Source organism: Rattus norvegicus, chromosome 3 (assembly GCF_021556685.1).
Source record: "Rattus norvegicus strain SHRSP/BbbUtx chromosome 3, alternate assembly SHRSP_T2T, whole genome shotgun sequence".
NCBI lineage: Eukaryota > Metazoa > Chordata > Mammalia > Rodentia > Muridae > Rattus > Rattus norvegicus.
The window spans coordinates 118,185,831-118,202,511 of NC_141536.1; the positions used below are offsets into that span (position 1 = coordinate 118,185,831).

The 16,681-nt window shown below is 48.8% G+C and overlaps 1 protein-coding gene across 9 annotated transcripts; it reads left to right on the forward strand.

Annotated features, from left to right (window-relative positions):
• The first annotated feature begins 1,128 nt into the window (after nucleotides 1-1,128).
• Mavs (mitochondrial antiviral signaling protein) lies at nucleotides 1,129-15,361 on the forward strand. 9 transcript variants are annotated; one of them, XM_087652166.1, is made up of 8 exons: nucleotides 1,129-1,897; nucleotides 2,340-2,390; nucleotides 5,618-5,836; nucleotides 7,249-7,426; nucleotides 8,428-8,597; nucleotides 10,357-10,510; nucleotides 12,589-13,064; nucleotides 13,800-15,361. In XM_087652166.1, exons 3-8 carry the CDS (start codon nucleotides 5,720-5,722, stop codon nucleotides 14,226-14,228), a joined length of 1,524 nt encoding a protein of 507 aa, XP_087508292.1. In that variant the 5' UTR covers nucleotides 1,129-1,897; nucleotides 2,340-2,390; nucleotides 5,618-5,719; the 3' UTR covers nucleotides 14,229-15,361.
• Nucleotides 15,362-16,681: the final 1,320 nt, after the last annotated feature.

The window sequence follows — 16,681 nt, forward strand, 5'->3', positions numbered from 1 at the left end:
CCGGCATCTTTGTCACACAACTAATTCTGTTTGGTGGCAGCTCAAACCTCAGTGATCTCCACTGAATCCCTTAGGCCTCTCTTTAACATGGAAATTGTAACATTAAGTATGTCATTGATGCATTTTTTTCAACTTTTTTCATGTTTTACATTTATAGGGGGAGGGGTGATAAATGCCAATGCTTTGGGGAGTTAGTTCTCCTTCCACCATGCAGATTATAGAGACCAGACTCAGATCTTTGGCTTGGCAAAAAGTGCCCTTACCTGCTGAGCCATCTCAGCAGCCCCAGTTGATAGATTTTTTTACATATGCTCAAGCTGCGTACTCACCACCTACATTGAGTTATAAAACATTTCTACCATCTGGGCATGCTAGGGTAACTGATACTTCTTTTTAAGTACGTTAGTTTTTACTTCTTGTTGAAACAATTGACTGGAAGTAAAAAGCATGCATTCCTTTGTTTATCTCTGGTGGGCAGTGGAGGTCAGAGGTGTCGGGTTACCCTAGTGCTGGAGTTATAAGCGGTTATAACTTGGTGCATATCCCCAGATAGGTGCAGTCTTTTTGTTGCATCCTGTTCCTATCAGCCCAGCTGGTGTCACCTGGTTAGGCACCCACACCCCTGTGACATTTTGCGTGACATCCCTTGTTTACGGAGTACTGGAGACATAAGAGTGGATCACACGAAGACTCTCTCTCCTTCAGTATTTGGCTATCAGAGCTGCTTTGCTTGAAGAACATGGGACGGAATTTAAGAACATTAGTTTTCTTGGCTTCTGGACTTCCCTGGAAAGTGTTCTAGATCAAGCAGGAAGAAACAATCTCCTTTATGCACCTGCAGGAAATCAGAAGAGCCCCAGAGCAAGGCCTGCAGGGCGCTAACCTCTAGACGAGCGCTCTGGAACCTCGGGACTCATCCAATGGCCCAGAGACCGACCTGGCTCAGCTCCACCCAGGCCTTCCCAGCCAGGCAACAGCCATACTTCCGACCCCATCGCAGCGGGACTCAGTTAGGCCAATGGCCGCGCTTCCGGCCCCACCCCTCCCTCCCTCCCCACGCCTGACCAATGGCCGCGTGGCTGGCCCCGCCCCACTCCGCCCCTTCATCTGGGAGGGCTCTGCACAGTCGAACGCGGTCAACCTGTTTCCTAGTCTGGTTTCTTCTTGGTAAGTTCGCAGCCTGGGTGTGGGTCCTCAGTGCTCTGTGCTCACTGAGGTTGTTCAGGGAGGGGACCTTGGTCAGAGCCGAGTGCTCCTAGGATTTCGCAGGAGCGCCCCGGGCCTGGGCGCTCGGTGCCAGAGAAGATCCTGAACCGGATTAGGGGAGAATGCGGTCTGCCCCATACGGATTCGCGACCCCGGCAGTTCCTTGAACCGCATCCAGCACCTTTAGCAAGCAGGTAGGTGGTGCAGAGCGTTTGCCCAGGCTGGACAGAAAGAACCTCGGAGTGCCCCCTGCCTCTCCCAGGCCCTGGTGACTCGAGCGAGGCCTGGCCGCAAGCAACGACCTGTGGCAGCCGCGCCAGGGGGTAGGCCTGCCAGTCCGGGCTACGGCCTGATCCTGGATCTGGACAGTTGTAGGCAGTGACATCTGTTCAAAACAGCCTCTCTGCACTTGGAGACCTGAGTCCCGCCAGGAATCTAGCCTGAGGCCAGGAGACTTGTCTCTCGGGAGTGTGGATATTTATTTCCGTGACCGGATCAGAAGCTCTGTGGAAGTCAGGTCGGAAGTTTTGCTGTATCCAGGACGCCCCTGCCATCTCCCTTTCTCTGATATAAGAAAGAAGTTTGAGGAAAAGGATGAAAACAAGAGAAAGCAAAAAAAAAAAAAATGTTCTTTGGATACTGCGAAGCTTCAAAAACTTGAAGGGCATTCAGCCTCGATCTCAGAACTCAGGTGAATGTCAGTGAGGGCAGCATTAATTCCAGCTGTGTCTGAGAGACTTTTATGTCTTCAAAAAGCCTAAATGCTGCATCTTCTCAAACTTTAGTCTCATCCCCAGGCAATGACCTTGGCATAAAGATGGGTTTTGTGGCTTTTCTGCTGCAGGGACCTCTATGCTATTAGTCCGTGGCAACAAGTCGGGGGGTACAAATTCCACACTGCAGGTCAGCCGTGTAGCTTGGTATCACTTCCTCTCTTGTGATTGTGTCAAAGGATTTAAGTACAAGAACCCCAGGCTGCTTCTGTTAACAGAAAACCCTCAAGAAATGAATAAATGTGAGCTTCCTCTGCTTCTGGTGGGGTTACATGCCACTCCCCACCCCTAATCTGCATTCAGTATTGTGGTTGGACTGCAGAAAATCACTAATTTGACTCCCTCGTCATATTTTTCTAGGTGACCTGGGAAAGGAGGAGGAAGGGTTTCACTTGGCTGGCCTCTACAGAGGTATCATTTTTCATCCCCTGAAGGCCCAACAGACCTCAATCTTATCTCCCTTTATCTCCTGACCTTCTATCCGTAGCTCTTCATAAGCATGTAGCATTTGTTAGTTAGCTGTGCTAGAGTTAACATGGGCTGAGGTCACTAGGCAGAACCGGTACCTAATCTGTGTGGCAGGGGCCTGCACCTGCAGCAACCGTAGATATTCTCTGCACTGTTTCCCAGAGGCCTATACTCCCCTTCCTTCTTCTCTCCTGAACAATACTCTTGGAACCCAACAACTTGTTAAACTTGTCAAAGTGGAGCTCTTTCCATGGCTTCTCACTGCCTTCCCTAGTGTTGTAAATGGCACCTTCCTTGCCCCACCTCCCAAGAAGAAGCAATGTTTGATCCCCACCCACCTCCCATGTCCGAAGAGCACCAGGAATGTAGCTGCTCATCCCCACCTCTGTTGCCATCCTGGCCACACCCACCCACCATCCTCCTCTCAGTTGGCTGGGACTTGTCACCCTTTTTCATCCTGGGCTTCCTGAAGACTTTAGAACCTCCAGAGAGTTCTGCAGTGCAAATCGGAGCCCTGGCTCGTCAGTGATTTCCCTGTTCCACACCAAGTAAAACCCAAATTCCTTCCCACAACACCTTATGTGCTAGTGGCCTCTTTGACCTTGACCTTTGTCCCACCCCTCAGCTTTAAACCACTTCACTCACTTAGTTTCTCTTCATTCCAAATGCCATCAGGTCTTAGGACTTGGGCATCTGCTTTGCCATCTGCCCAAGATGCCAGTCTTTTCACAGTGGAAAATCATTCAGTCAGGCGTTACCAATCAGGGGCCTTTCCTTGATCACCTCCGTTTAAGCAAGGAATTTCCTCCTGGATTCTGTCCCATTGTCTCCTTTTACTTTCTTCATAATCAGAATTACTCTCTGGACTTGTCATCTGATTATGCACTAATGGATCTGGTACCTGTACCACACCAATAGTAGATAAATTGGATGTGGCATATCTTGTCTTTCTTCTCGCTGATGTGGAGAACAACTGAGAGACAAGTGAGCAAAACACGTGAGTGCAGATGGTGGTGCTTCATACGTAATGCTTGCTTTTAAGGCACTTTGCTGTGTTTAAATGGTGGGATGGCTCAGTGGGTGAAAGTGCGAGCCTTATGACCGAGTTCCATCCCTGGAACCCATGGTGGAAGGAGAGAACCAAATCACAAAAGTCGTCCTCCGATTTCATGTGTGTGCTGTGACATGTGTGTGCACACATTCACACACCCATCATATACATACAATAATAAGTGAGTAAAAATATGGAAGTGGCATATTTTTAAAAAATTTAGGCTTAGAGGATCTGGAAAGAAGGCTTAGTGGGAAGGAGCACGGCTTGCTTTTCCAGAGGACCCAAGTGTGAGTTCCAGTACCCACGGGACAGCTCACAACCATCTGTGAGTGCCCTCTGCTGGCCTCTGTGCACAGACATACATGTAGGCAAAACATTTGAGTACATAAAAATAGATAATAAACCTTGGGCCTGGAGAGATGGGTCAGTGGCAAGAGTACTGACTGCTTTTCCACAGGACCTGGGTTTGATTCCTAGCATCTACATGGCAACTTACAACTGTCTTAACTCTCGTTCCACAGCATCCGATGCCACCTTCCGGCCTCCATGGGCACCAAGCTCACAAGTGGTGTGTAAACATACAGGCAGGCAAAACACCTGTACACATAAATAATTTGAAAGAAATCTTTTTTTAAAAAATATTTAAGCTTATATTTCTGAACTACTATGTTGTATAAGCTCTCTAAATCATTAAAAAATTTTAATTTATGTGCATGTCTGTGTGAATATATACCAAGTGTGTTCAGGCTACAAGAGGGTGTCGATCCCCTGGAGCTGGAATTACAGGTAGTTTCAAGCCACTAGCCGTGGGTGCTGGGAACCAAACTTGGGTCCCCTGGAAAAGCAGCAAATAAGTGTTCTTTTCCACTAAACCCATCTAAAGGAGTAGTTCTTGTGATCCCACTGGGGGTCAAACAATCCTTTCACAGGGGTCACTTAAGACCGTCAGAAACTTTACATTCTGGTTCATAACAGCAGCAAAATTGCACTTATGAAGTAGCAACAAAATAATTGTATGGTTGGGGGTCACCACAACATGAGGAACTGTATTAAAGGGTCTCAGCAATAGGAAGGCTGAGGACCACTGCTCTACCCCACCTCTTCACCAGTGCCCTTTTCCATTAACCATTAAACCAGCCCTCCAGCCGCTCCCCAAACCATTGTGTGGAAAAGGCTAGTAATTTACCCTGTGGCATAAAATGACTTCAGTGTGGTGGAACTCAGTTTTCTTCTATGAGAGCATATTATGTATATATGGCAAACATTAGTGGTGGGCTGACATCATCATCCAGAAACAACCTGATCTGAGAGTTCTTTACTCTTCTAGTAGCTGGCAAGCTCCCTAATGGCAAGTGTTTTCTCCCTCTTCACAGTAGAATTATTCTACTATTATCATATGGACAGCTCTTGTTTGTTTGTTTTCAGTATACCCCAAAGAAGCAACATTTGTAGGTGACTCTTGTACTATCCTACCTTAGAGGTAGGAGGGGATCCAGTACCTTTCACATCCTTAGCAGCTAAGGATACAAGTGGTACTTCTGTGTTGGAGACACCCACAGACCCTTTGTAACAATGATTAAACCCAACAAGCAGAAGTGGGTTCTAGATTGCTAGCTCTCTGCTCATTAGTTCACTTTTAAGGAAAACTTGAGAGCTTCTGGATACAATCAGTAACAATACAGGTTGTTTAAAGAACTGAAAGACTAGGATTGGGTCAGCAGTTAAGAGTGTGCTGCTGGGGCTGGGGATTTAGCTCAGTGGCAGAGCGCTTACCTAGGAAGCACAAGGCCCTGGGTTCGGTCCCCAGCTCTGAAAAAAAAAAAAAAAAAAAAACCAAAAAAAAAAAAAAAAAAGAGTGTGCTGCTGTTCCAGAGGACCAGAGTTCTGATCCCAGCATCCACATCTGGCAACTTACAACTGCCTGTTACTCCAGCTCCAGGGGTTCCAGTGCCCCCTTCTGGCCTCCACAGGCACCTTCACCCATGCACATATCCATGCTCATATACATAATTTTAAAAATTAATAAGAAATCTTTTAAAAGGAGAAAGAAGTAAAAGCTAAAGAAAACAGCGAAGATTCTAGAAGCCGAGAAAGAACTGTCTTCCTTTTCCTCCAGGCGTACCGCCAATTTGTTCTCCTGTCCATCTTTCTTCCAGTCCATCTCTCTCAGTCCATCCCACCCACCCAGGGTTGGAGTCCCTCCAGAAGCTGAGCAGCCATGACATTTGCTGAGGAAAAGACCTATAAGTATATCCGCTACAACCACAGCAAGTTTTGCTGTGTTGATGTTCTGGAGATCCTGCCTTACCTGTCCTGCCTCACAACCAGTGACCAGGTGAGCGAGGGAAGCCACAGCTGGCCAGTGTACTGGCTATAGGGTTGTACAGTCCCAAGTTTCAGCCTGTCCTGGTCCTTCTCCCAAGTCAGGGCCAGGTCCTCCTTCCTGTCCTCTGAGGCTGCTGTCTGCCTTGCTTGACTGACTTTTAGGTCAAGCATATGTCAAGCTGGCTTTTCTGACCTTGCTGAATTTCTTTCCTTTTATGTTGCACACAAGAACATGGCCCGAAGATCAGCAGGTTTCCTGGCTCTGACTCCATATTTTCCAGAACTTTCTCTTTGCTTGTTCTGGGGTCCTAGTCCTGCTTGGTTTTGATTCATTCTCTCACAGGACCCTGGCATGGAGTCAGATCTGAGGACTTGGAGCCATCAGAGTCTTGCACACTAAGACGTGCTGCAGGCCTGCCTGCACTCAAGCCAGTGAAGTGACAAAACTGGGTTTATGTTTTGGTCCTCTGGGTTCCTGTGCTCCCAGAGCTGCCTCTGTGTGTGCTCTTGGGGTCTCCTGTTCTAGGTGTCTCAGGACTACTATGCTTTCTTATGTTGTCTCTGGTACAAATGCTGTTACAGTTCAGGGCTGGGCAGTTAGGAGAGTGTGCTGGCCTCACCCTGTGTTGGACATTCTTCAAGACACCCAGGCATTTAGTTTGTAATAAACATTTCCTGTGGGTTATCACTTGTTTTTCTCTTCCTCTCCTGGTCTTCCTCTCTATCTTCTTCCAAGTCTTCCTCTTTCTCTTCTTCTTCTTCCTCCCCTGCCCTCCCTTACCTTCCTCTCTCTCCCTCCTTCTTCAAACGTCTTATTATGTACCACAGTCTGGTCTCAAACTTGTAATCCTCCTCCCTGGAAGTCAGGGAAGTCAGCCTCCCTGGTGTTGGGATGACAAGCTGATTGATCATTTTCAAGTGGGAATCCAGTGAATTTAAGCAATACTACAGCTGCTGTCATACTTCTAGAACTTCCCCAGTGTGTTCTTCCCCAGTGTGCTCACCTGCCTTGCTTCCCTTTCTTGCCCCTTTCATAGCACTGTTGCTGGGCCCCTTCTCAACTCATTCAGACCCTTCTCCTTGCTTTAAGGGCTGTGGGATTCAAGCTTTGCTCCCTCCCCAATGCTGCTTTGCTTCTGCTCATCCTGTCTCTTCATCTGTACAGTAGGGATGGTCATAGCATTTAATGGGACAATGCCCGCTAACATTGACGTGCCATAGCCTTTCCCACACCTCCCTTTATTGTTGTTCATTGCCCTCACACCATACTTGGGCTACCATTGTGGCCTTGTCCTGCCTCTCACCCAGTGTCAGACAGCTGCCTTCCTCCTGTGGCTTTCTTTGTGTCCCTTTTGTAGTAGCTCTCTTCTGAGTAGAGAAAAGGCTAGGCCACTTGGCCTGAGTGGCTGTGCTGTCTTTCAGGATCGATTACGGGCTTCCTACAAGCAACTAGGAAACCAGGGCACACTCTGGGAACTCTTCAATACGCTCCAGCGTCGGCCTGGCTGGGTAGAGGTCTTCATCCGGGCACTGAGGATCTGTGAGCTGCCTGGGCTGGCTGAGCAAGTGACTCGAGTTTATCAGAGCTACCTGCCTCCTGGTGAGCATCCTACCCTAGCCTTCTTCCTGGGCCACTGCCTCTCCCTCTGGCCTGCAATCTCCCTCTTCCTTTACCCTTGGACCTCCTGCCTTTCTGTCTTCATCACTCTCCATTATAGGATATGCTTGGGTTTAGATCCAGCTGAGTCACTCACTAGCTATATGTCCCTTTGGCCCTATTCCTTAAGTTTTGAGTCTGTCACACTGGGGTGAGTGGCCACATCCCTCATGTGTGGCTGCACTTAGCTGGAGTTCCACATCTTCCCTATGCCCAGCACAAGGCACCTGCCATCGTGTTTGTGGCTCTGGTGTTTGTCTCCCTACCTGTTTCCATTCCTTCTGTTTCCACCTGCACAGAGTGTAGAGTACAGAGTCTACACCCAGTCACTTTGCCCTACTCGCCATTTCTCTTCCCTGCCCCAAGGTTTCTCTGAGAATATCCTGGTTTCTAATGATAACGGCCGAACGTCTGGTTCCTCTCAATGTCACTGCCAAGTCATGTGACCAGAGGGAGTTTAGTGTTTGGGCCTGAAGAGAAGATCCGGGAAGAAAAACCAAGCCAATCTTGAACACATCATGTTTGCTTTTGTTTCTCTTTTCTTCCCTTCTTTCCATGTTGGTCTTTTTGTTTGTGGAAGCTACGGTGCTCTCTCAAGAAAGAAATGGCTATGGTAGAGTCAGAGATGGCCATGGCAGGGGTCATTTGGGGATGACAGCTGTGAGGAAAAGGTCTTGGGACAGCAGAGAGTGAGCACTGAAAAGTCTGGCTGTGAAAGGCTGTGCCCCTCCTCACTCATTTTCCTTGCACCCTTTCCTGTCTTCCCCAGTTCTTCTTTCCCTCCTGTTCCCTCCCCAGTGATGGTTATCATGTCTAATAAATCCATCCCACATTGGGTCATGGAGTTACTGAAGGGAGACTAGATGCCCCAAAGCATCCAGGCTTCTTCTATTACCAAGTTACCTCTGATTCTTTCTGGAGATCACTCTGTCTTTGTACCTTAGGGGCCTCACTCCACTCCCTAGACCCATTGCAGTCACCAAGAATTCCTACCACGGTTTCCGAACCTTCTGCATTTGCAGCAGGCCACACCATCCCTGACAGTGGCTTCCAAGATAAACCAGGTTACCCTAAGCCTGTCCAGGACACCCAGCCACCAAAGTCCCCAGTAGAGGTAAGTCCTCATAATCTGTTTTAAGCTGCCTGCTTTTGTGTGCCTGTCTGCTCACTTCTGCCCACCCAGCCTTCCAGAGCCCCTTTCTACCTCCTGAAAATCATGCCTCATTTCTGCTAAGAATGCTGGGGTTCCCTAACTAGCTACCTAACTGCTGGCTAGACCTGTGGCCCCTTAGTGTGCTGTTGAGGTCTTTGCAATGGTCATGTGATATGTTGAGCTGGGTAAAAAAGACTAGAGGGTAACCAGATTTGTATGTGAGAGAGGTGATATGAGGGCTCAAGAAGGGTGGGTAGTGACAGAGCTAATTATCAACAGTAAAATCAGGTATCAGGGGAAGATAACTAGTTCCACCGGGATGAAGTGAGTTAACAATGGGGTATAGAAGAAACCCTAGACCTAGACTATGGGTCTGAAGCCATAGGGTCTGTGCAGACTGCTGAAGAAAGGACAGTGGTTACAGACACATGGGTAGGGAACTTCAGCAGTGCCTGGTTTTTTGTTTTGTTTTGTTTTTTTAATGCACTTGAAGTCATCCTGGGGACTGGGCTGGAGAGATGGCTCAGTGGTTAAGAGCACTGACTGCTCTTCCAGAAGTCCTAAGTTCAATTCCCAGCAACCACATGGTGGCTCACAACCGTCTGTAATGGGTTTCAATGCCCTCTTCTGGTGTGTCTGAAGACAGCTACAGTGTACTCATATATAATAAATAAATAAATCTTTAGAAAACACAGTTGTCCTGGGAGGCTGGGAATAGAGCTTTCAGTTGCTGGGGTGCTTGTCTGGCATACACACGTGCCTGAGGTCAGTCTCCAGCTCCATATAAATTGGGCATGATGACACACACCTATACGCCTGCCACTCAGGAGAGAGAGGCAGGCGAGTCAGAAGTTCATAGTCATCCTTAGTAAGTTCAAGGCTAGGGTGAGATACGTAAGGTCCTATCTCAAAACAAAACAAAAACAGCAACAACAAAACCAAATAGGTGGGGCTGGAGAGATGGCTCAGCGGTTAAGAGCACTGACTGTTCTTCCAGAGGTTCTGAGTTCAAATCCCAGCAACCACATGGTGGCTCACAACCATCTGTAATGAGGTCTGATGCCCTCTTCTGGTGTGTCTGAAGACAGCTACAGTGTACTTATATATAATAAATAAACAAATCTTTTAAAAAAAAAAAACCAAATAGGTGGGCTGGAGAGATGGCTCAGTGGTTAAGAGCGCTGACTGCTCTTCCAAAGGTCCTGAGTTCAAATCCCAGCAACCACATGGTGGCTCACAACCATCTGTAGTAAGATCTGATGCCCTCTGGTGTGTCTGAAGACAGCTACAGTGTACTTATATGAAATAAATAAATTAATCTTAAAAAAAAAAAAGGGCTGGAGAGATGGCTCAGAGGTTAAGAGCACTGACTGCTCTTCCAGAGGTCCTGAGTTCAAATCCCAGCAACCACATGGTGGCTCACAACCATCTGTAATGAGATCTGATGCCCTCTTCTGGTGTGTCTGAAGACAGCTACAGTGTACTTATATATAATAAATAAATAAATCTTAAAAAAAAAAAAACCAAATAGGTACTAGGGATGGAGACTTACATTAGGCAAGTATAATCGATGAGCTTCAGCCTCATATGTGAAGGCTTCCTGTAGCCTGAAGCCAAGCAAAGGTTCCGAGGAGCTTGTGCTCTTGAGCCCCATAAATATATGCTGCCCTTTTTCAGCCCCAGGAGAAGCAATGGCTTTATGTTATTTCCTCTATTTCAGAATTCGGAGGAACCCCCACAGGCCAACTTTGGGGCCATTCCAAGGATGTCGGGTGACTCTTTGATATCCTCACCTAACCCACCGGCCCTCAGCCCTCAGCCCTCCAGAGAGCATCCCGAGCAAGAACCCGAACTGGGGGGCCCCTCCACAGCAAGTATGTATAGAGTGTGGTATGAGAGGGTCTCCTGGACCGCTCACATGAAGGTTAGGGTTACAGTTACCACTTGGCCTTCCTTAGATAGGAGGCAGGGTAGAAATAAAAGTGTGTGTGTGTGTGTGTGTGTGTGTGTGTGTGTGTGTGTGTGTGTGTGTGTGTGTGCTGTGTGCATACCTGTGTGTGTAGTAGTAGCAGCAGCAGCAGCAGCTTAAAATGCAGTCATTCATTAGCACATGGCTCAGCTGGGTAGGTCTTCTGATCTTGCTGATTTTGTGTCGGGTGTTCCCTGACATATACATAATGTTCTACTACATCCATTGGCTGGTACTTCCTCATTCTCTCTTCCTCTAGCACAAAAACCCAACTCACAGCATCTGGGTAAGGCTCTGGATAAATAAAAGAGAGGCAGAGCTCTGAGCTTAGGCTCAGTAATAAGGCAAGAGGTCTTATTACTCCTGCTCTGTTCTGTGGTCAAAACAAATGATAAGGCCAGCCCAGATTCTGAGATTTTTTTTTTTACTAGATTCTGGTCAAATCACATTGGAGAGTGTGATTTTTGCCCTGTGGGTGTATAGTTTTTGTACCTTGCTGCATGTGGGAGAGAGCTAGGGCTATTTCTGCACTCAGGTAGAAGGTAGTGATTGCCCAGGACCTGAAGACGGGAAGGACACCTTATGGGTAGCTAATGAGGGAGCTCTTCACAAGGGGATGTCTGGTTCCCAGCTGTGGTTTGAATGAAGTGGCTCCCATAGGCTTCTACATCTGGATACTTGGTTCCCAGTTGGTGGAGCTGTTTAGAAAGGACTATGGGGTGTAGTCTTGTCAAAGAGGTGGGCTTGGAGGTTTCAAAAGCTCATGACATTCCCAGATAGTGTGCCTTTGCGCTCGCTCTCTCTCTCTCTCTCTCTCTCTCTCTCTCTCTCTCTCTCTCTCTCCCCCCCCCACCCCCTTCCAAGCCCATCCCCGCCTCATGCTTGTGGGTAAGATGGAAGGTCTCAGCTACTGCTCCAGTGCCTGCCTCCTTGCTGCCATGCTCCCTACTATGACGGTCATGGACTCTAACCCTCTGGAACGATGAGCCCCAAATTAAGTGATTTCTTATATAAGTTGTCTTGGTCACAGCAGTAGAAAAGTAACCAAGACACCAGAAAAATCACTAAAGTGGTTCAACCCCAGATAAGTCAGCCAGGGTTCAGAACCTGGTTTCACCCTCAGGACTAGAGTTTGTCCACCCCGACTTCCAGGCTAGAGCGGCTCACCTCTACTTCCCAAATTGAGTTCTGTTTGCTCTGTTTGTTACTGGTGCCAGGTGAGCCCTCAGTGCCCTAGGATTGCCATGTGAACAGTTAAAGTTTAGAGGAAATTGTCCCAGTGCCCCCAACTGCTTTCACAAATGGCACTTGGTTGAAGTATGTCTGTAAGCACGGGCTCCGGGAGATTTTCTGTCAGGTTTAGGGAGAGATGTCGGACATCACTTCTGACCTTTGTCAGTGATGGCAAATGTATCCTCAGAGTTCTGGGAAGAGTCTGTCGTCATCAGCTCTATGCACTGTAACTTCCTGCTACTTCTGTTTCCCCAAATCAAGCTCCCTTTCTGGGACTACTAGGTCCCTATCCTTGGGGACATATGCCTGTGGGTCAGTTGACTGGTGTTAGCGGTTCTATTGAGCCATCCTGCCACTGCTTGCCCTGATTCAGGATTGCTCCTGCTAGAAGGTAGTGAGGGACAGTAGTAAGAGGAATGTCTCAGGACATCCACGCTCATGCCCCAGGACAAGGTAGAAGGGGCTGAAGTGAGAGAAGAGGCAAGTGCTTAGGGTCGATGGAAAAGGAATAATTTATACCAAGGTTTAAGCTCTTAGGTGTGGATGAAGGTAGAGCCCATTTTACTTTGATGATAGGACAGACTAGGGTTACAAGTTAAGGGCTGAGGGGCAAGAGTCTTTTCCATGGGAGGAGATTGGGAGGCAAGATGTGGAAGGGACCATGTGATCAAGGACATGGGGACCCTTCTCTAGCCCTTAAGTTAAAACCATCCTTTGGGTTTGTTTCTGCTTTTCTCTCCCCACCTGTAGATGTTGACTCTGTTCCCATAGCAACCTATGGACCTGTGTCTCCAACTGTTTCCTTCCAGCCCCTTCCACGTATTGCCCCGAGGACAAACCTCTCGCCTGGGGTCACAGTATCAGCTCTATCTGCCAAGACCACTTTGTCCTCCTCTTCTACTGGATCAGCTTTTGCAAAGGGAGCAGGTGACCAGGCCAAGGCTGCCACCTGTGTCAGCACTAAAGAGGGAGTACCTACCAATTCTGTGACTACCAGCTCAGTGCCTTCCATCAAACCAGTACCAGTAAATACCATGTCTTCCAAGTTGCCCATCAGTACAAAGTCCACTGCTGCAACGCCCTCTACTGTGCCCACTAATATAGCGCCATCAAAATTACCCATCAACTCAGTATATACTGGCATAGTGCCATCCAAAGTGACTGCTAGTGTGGCCAAAGCAAGTGCCAGCACAATGCCACCTGAGAGGAACAACAAGCAAGCCAAGGTGAGTCCTTGTTCCTCCTAATAGTGGCTCAGGCTACTTTGCCAAGACAGCTGGTCCTTGCCCTCAGACCCTTTTACTTCCTGTGCTGTCCCTGGTCTGTTTCTTCAAGGTGGTGGGACAGATGGGAAGCAGCCAAACCCAGCCCTTGCACCTTGTTTTCCAAGAGGAATGAGAGTCATGAGCCCGCCTAAGCTCGGACTAAGTAGGGTGGGGCATGGGACTTCCCCCACTGGCATGTCTGTTAACTCATTTGGAGCTTGAAGCCCCAGTGAAGGTCAGCAGTACCATTTTGTAGCTGGAGTAGTGGGGACTAAACGTGATGGCTCATGTGTCCTAGTGCCCTGTTCATTCGACAGTGTTCTCAAGCATCCTGCTTGTAGTAGCTTCTCCAACCTAGTGACCCCTATAGCCATTTTCCCCACGACCATACAACTGTCTACCTAAGGGAACCAAGTTTGTAAACCTCAGGATCTTGTGCCTGCCCTGTGGCTCTCAGGCCCAGGTAGTACAAGATGGTTCACATGCCAGCAAGGGCTCCCTCTTAGTGGAGCTCACAGCAGTTCCGTGAGTGGGAGAGGGCTGCCCTGGAGGGGTACTGCAGCATCTTGGTCACCTACTCAGCTGTGTCTTATCCCCAAGAGAGGGTAATTTCGGCTATTGTGGGATACTAGTTCAAGCCCTTGCCACACCCTGGGTTATCTCCTGTCACCTGAACCCCTCTTCTTATGTTTGCAGGAGACCCTGGAGGCTCCAGCAACCGTAGTCACCACTGGAAGCAGCCTGACCAGACCAGATATCAGTTCCAGGAGCTTGCACTCTGGGCCAGAGTTAAGCAAGCCAGGGGTGCTGGTGTCCCAGGTGGACAACGAGCCATTCTCAGCCTGCTCTATGGACCTTGCCATCAGCCCTAGCACCTCCTTGGGCTCAGAACCCAACCATGGTCCAGAGGAGAATGAGTATTCATCCTTTCGAATCCAGGTGGATAAAAGTCCCAGTGTTGATCTGTTAGGAAGCCCTGAGCCACTAGCCACCCAGCAATCCCCAGAAGAGGAAGAGCCTTGTGCCAGTTCAGTGTCCTGGGCTAAGTGGCTGGGGGCCACCAGTGCACTCTTGGCTGCATTCCTGGCAGTGATGCTCTACCGTAGCAGGCACCTGGCCCAGTGAAGCCTCAGCTGTATGCCACACTCACTTGCTCAGTCCTGCCAAGCATGCCCTCTAGGCTTGGGGTGGTAGATATGGCGAGGTCCACTGAGTTATCCAGGTACAGGTGCTACCTGTACTGAGGCGCCATCACTATGTGGTGGGGGAAGAGACACTGCTTCTATCCTGGTTCATGTCATCTTCTGGTCTTCAGCTTTTGGGGGCCCTGTATCCCTTCCATTGCTTCTGACCTGCCCACAGGGCAGGGTAAGATTGCATGCTATGTGCTCCTAAGGAGGTATCCCCACCAGACTCATCCCTATTGGCCCAAGCCTGAAGATGAGGAGGCATTGCACTGTTGACAGTGCCCCTCCTCTCACCCAGGTCTCCTGAAACACAAGCGTAGAATAGTGATGAGTGGTCCCGTAGCATCCAATGCCTTCCACCAGCAGCCTGGCTGAGGCCTCGGCAGAGTGCCTGGGAGCAGCAGAGCAGCTGGTCTCTTGGGAGCTTTGGGTGCTCTGCCCCTTTGGTCCCTCTCCCCAGCCAGACAGCCCTAAGGGTGGGCCTGGAGGTTCTCTGTGGACTCCAAGAAAGCCAGAAGCAGCTCCCAGGCCTGAGAAAGCCCCTGGGAGCCTTGCTCCAGCCTCCTTATCCCAGCTCTTCACTTCTCCCCTCCTGGTCTCCATTCTCTTTGACCTCCTACACTGGATGATGAGATACCTAGTGGGCAGAGCTCAGGCTGGGCTTGGATCAGTTCCACCCTTTCTCTGCCTTTAGCAGATGTTTAGCTTCTCTAGTCTTCCTCCCAGTGTGGACAGTGGGTAGCACTTCCTTTTACTGGGCTCCTCTGAGTTTGAAGGATAGAGATATTTGCCTAGTGCCTATCCCCGAGGGTGTGAGCACAAGTTCTTGCCGTCCTGCCCAGGCTGGTAGAGCTAAGGTGAGAGCATGAGAGACAGAGTGCACAGTGGTAATAGCACAGTCTTTGAGAGAGCAGCCTTCGCCTCCATCGTGCTTTTGTCTCCTCCCTGGTCAGGTGTAGACCTTACCTCTGTGCCTCACTTTTCTCACCTGTGAGATGGGGTGAATATGCATATATATGCTAATATATTCTAGTTTTATTGGGATTAATTAAAAGAGTTTATCTGTACAAATCTTGTGTGTTCCAAATTTCTTAAAGGTTGGATACATGTTATCACCACCCCACCCTAGACTGTTTCTCTGTGTAGTCCTGGCTGTCCTAGAATTCACTCTGTAGACCAGGCTGGCCACAAACTCAGAGATCCACCTGTTTGTTTCAAGTGCTAGGATTAAGGGCATGGGCCACCACCATCTGACACATCATCACTTTTAAAGAAAAGGTACCTGGTGAGAGATAGGTCTTAGCACATTCTTCCCTTCTCGGTGAGAGATAGGTCTTAGCACATTCTTCCCTTCTCAGTGGGCAGGAAGTCTAGTTATTCCTATAGCAGAAATACAGTTAGGCTTAGGCTGGCTGTGCTCATGCCTTTAATCAGCACTCAGGAGGCAGAGGCAGGCAGATCTCTGAGTGAGTTCAAGACCAGCCTGGTCTACACAGCTCCAGGCCAGCCAGTCTCCAGACAGTGAAATACAATGATGTATATTGAGGCTATCCTCACGGGCTTCCTCAGGGTGCCCTTTGCTGGACAGGGGATAAGCGTGTAGCCACCTCTATCTCTGGGCCCTATTGTGGACAAATTTCTCTATCAGGGGTTGCTATTGCAATCTTCCCTACATGCCCTAATTACCTATACTTAACTTCAAGGCTCACTTCAACCTGTGCCATGAATCTAGGTGTAACCTGTCCCCAAGTTGTCTACACAACTTCTATCACCTTTGTTTCTAACAACCCTGGACTTTGTACCCTCTCCCAGAGCCATGCTGGCCATGCTGGTGAAGAGTTGTGCATGGACTAGTTTTAGTGTTACTATTCTAGTGTAGCTTTGAAAGACTAATCTCAGTAATACAGTATGTAGCCCTACAGAGGTTACCCAGATGGCGAGAGTTCAAGCACTGGTCACTAGGCATCTCTTAGGTCAAGAATGTGTGGGAAGTATCTATCAAAGGCCTTCCCTGCACTTTGCAAACTTTGGTGACCAGGCCAGCATTCAATGACACCTTTGTCTCAGCTAGACGCTTTGATGCCACCTTCAGGAAGAGGGGGGGCTTTGGTCGTGTCAGGTCCCAGGAGTCCAATGTCTGTGGGTTGCTTTCAGCCGCAGTGGGGTTCACAGCTGTAGGAGGGAGAGTTGGAGCAGGTCTGGACAAAGTGAACCAGAACCCAGGGGATGGAAGGAGCATGTCTACCCACAGAAGGCATCTAGGTACACATACCTGCGGACTTGAGGAAACAAGATTTTCCTTTAAGATGATCACTGTTGGCTGGAGGAACCCTCTGCCCACCTTTCTCTGGTGAAGAATTCCCAGAAGCCCAAGAATTCTGTTCTATCCCT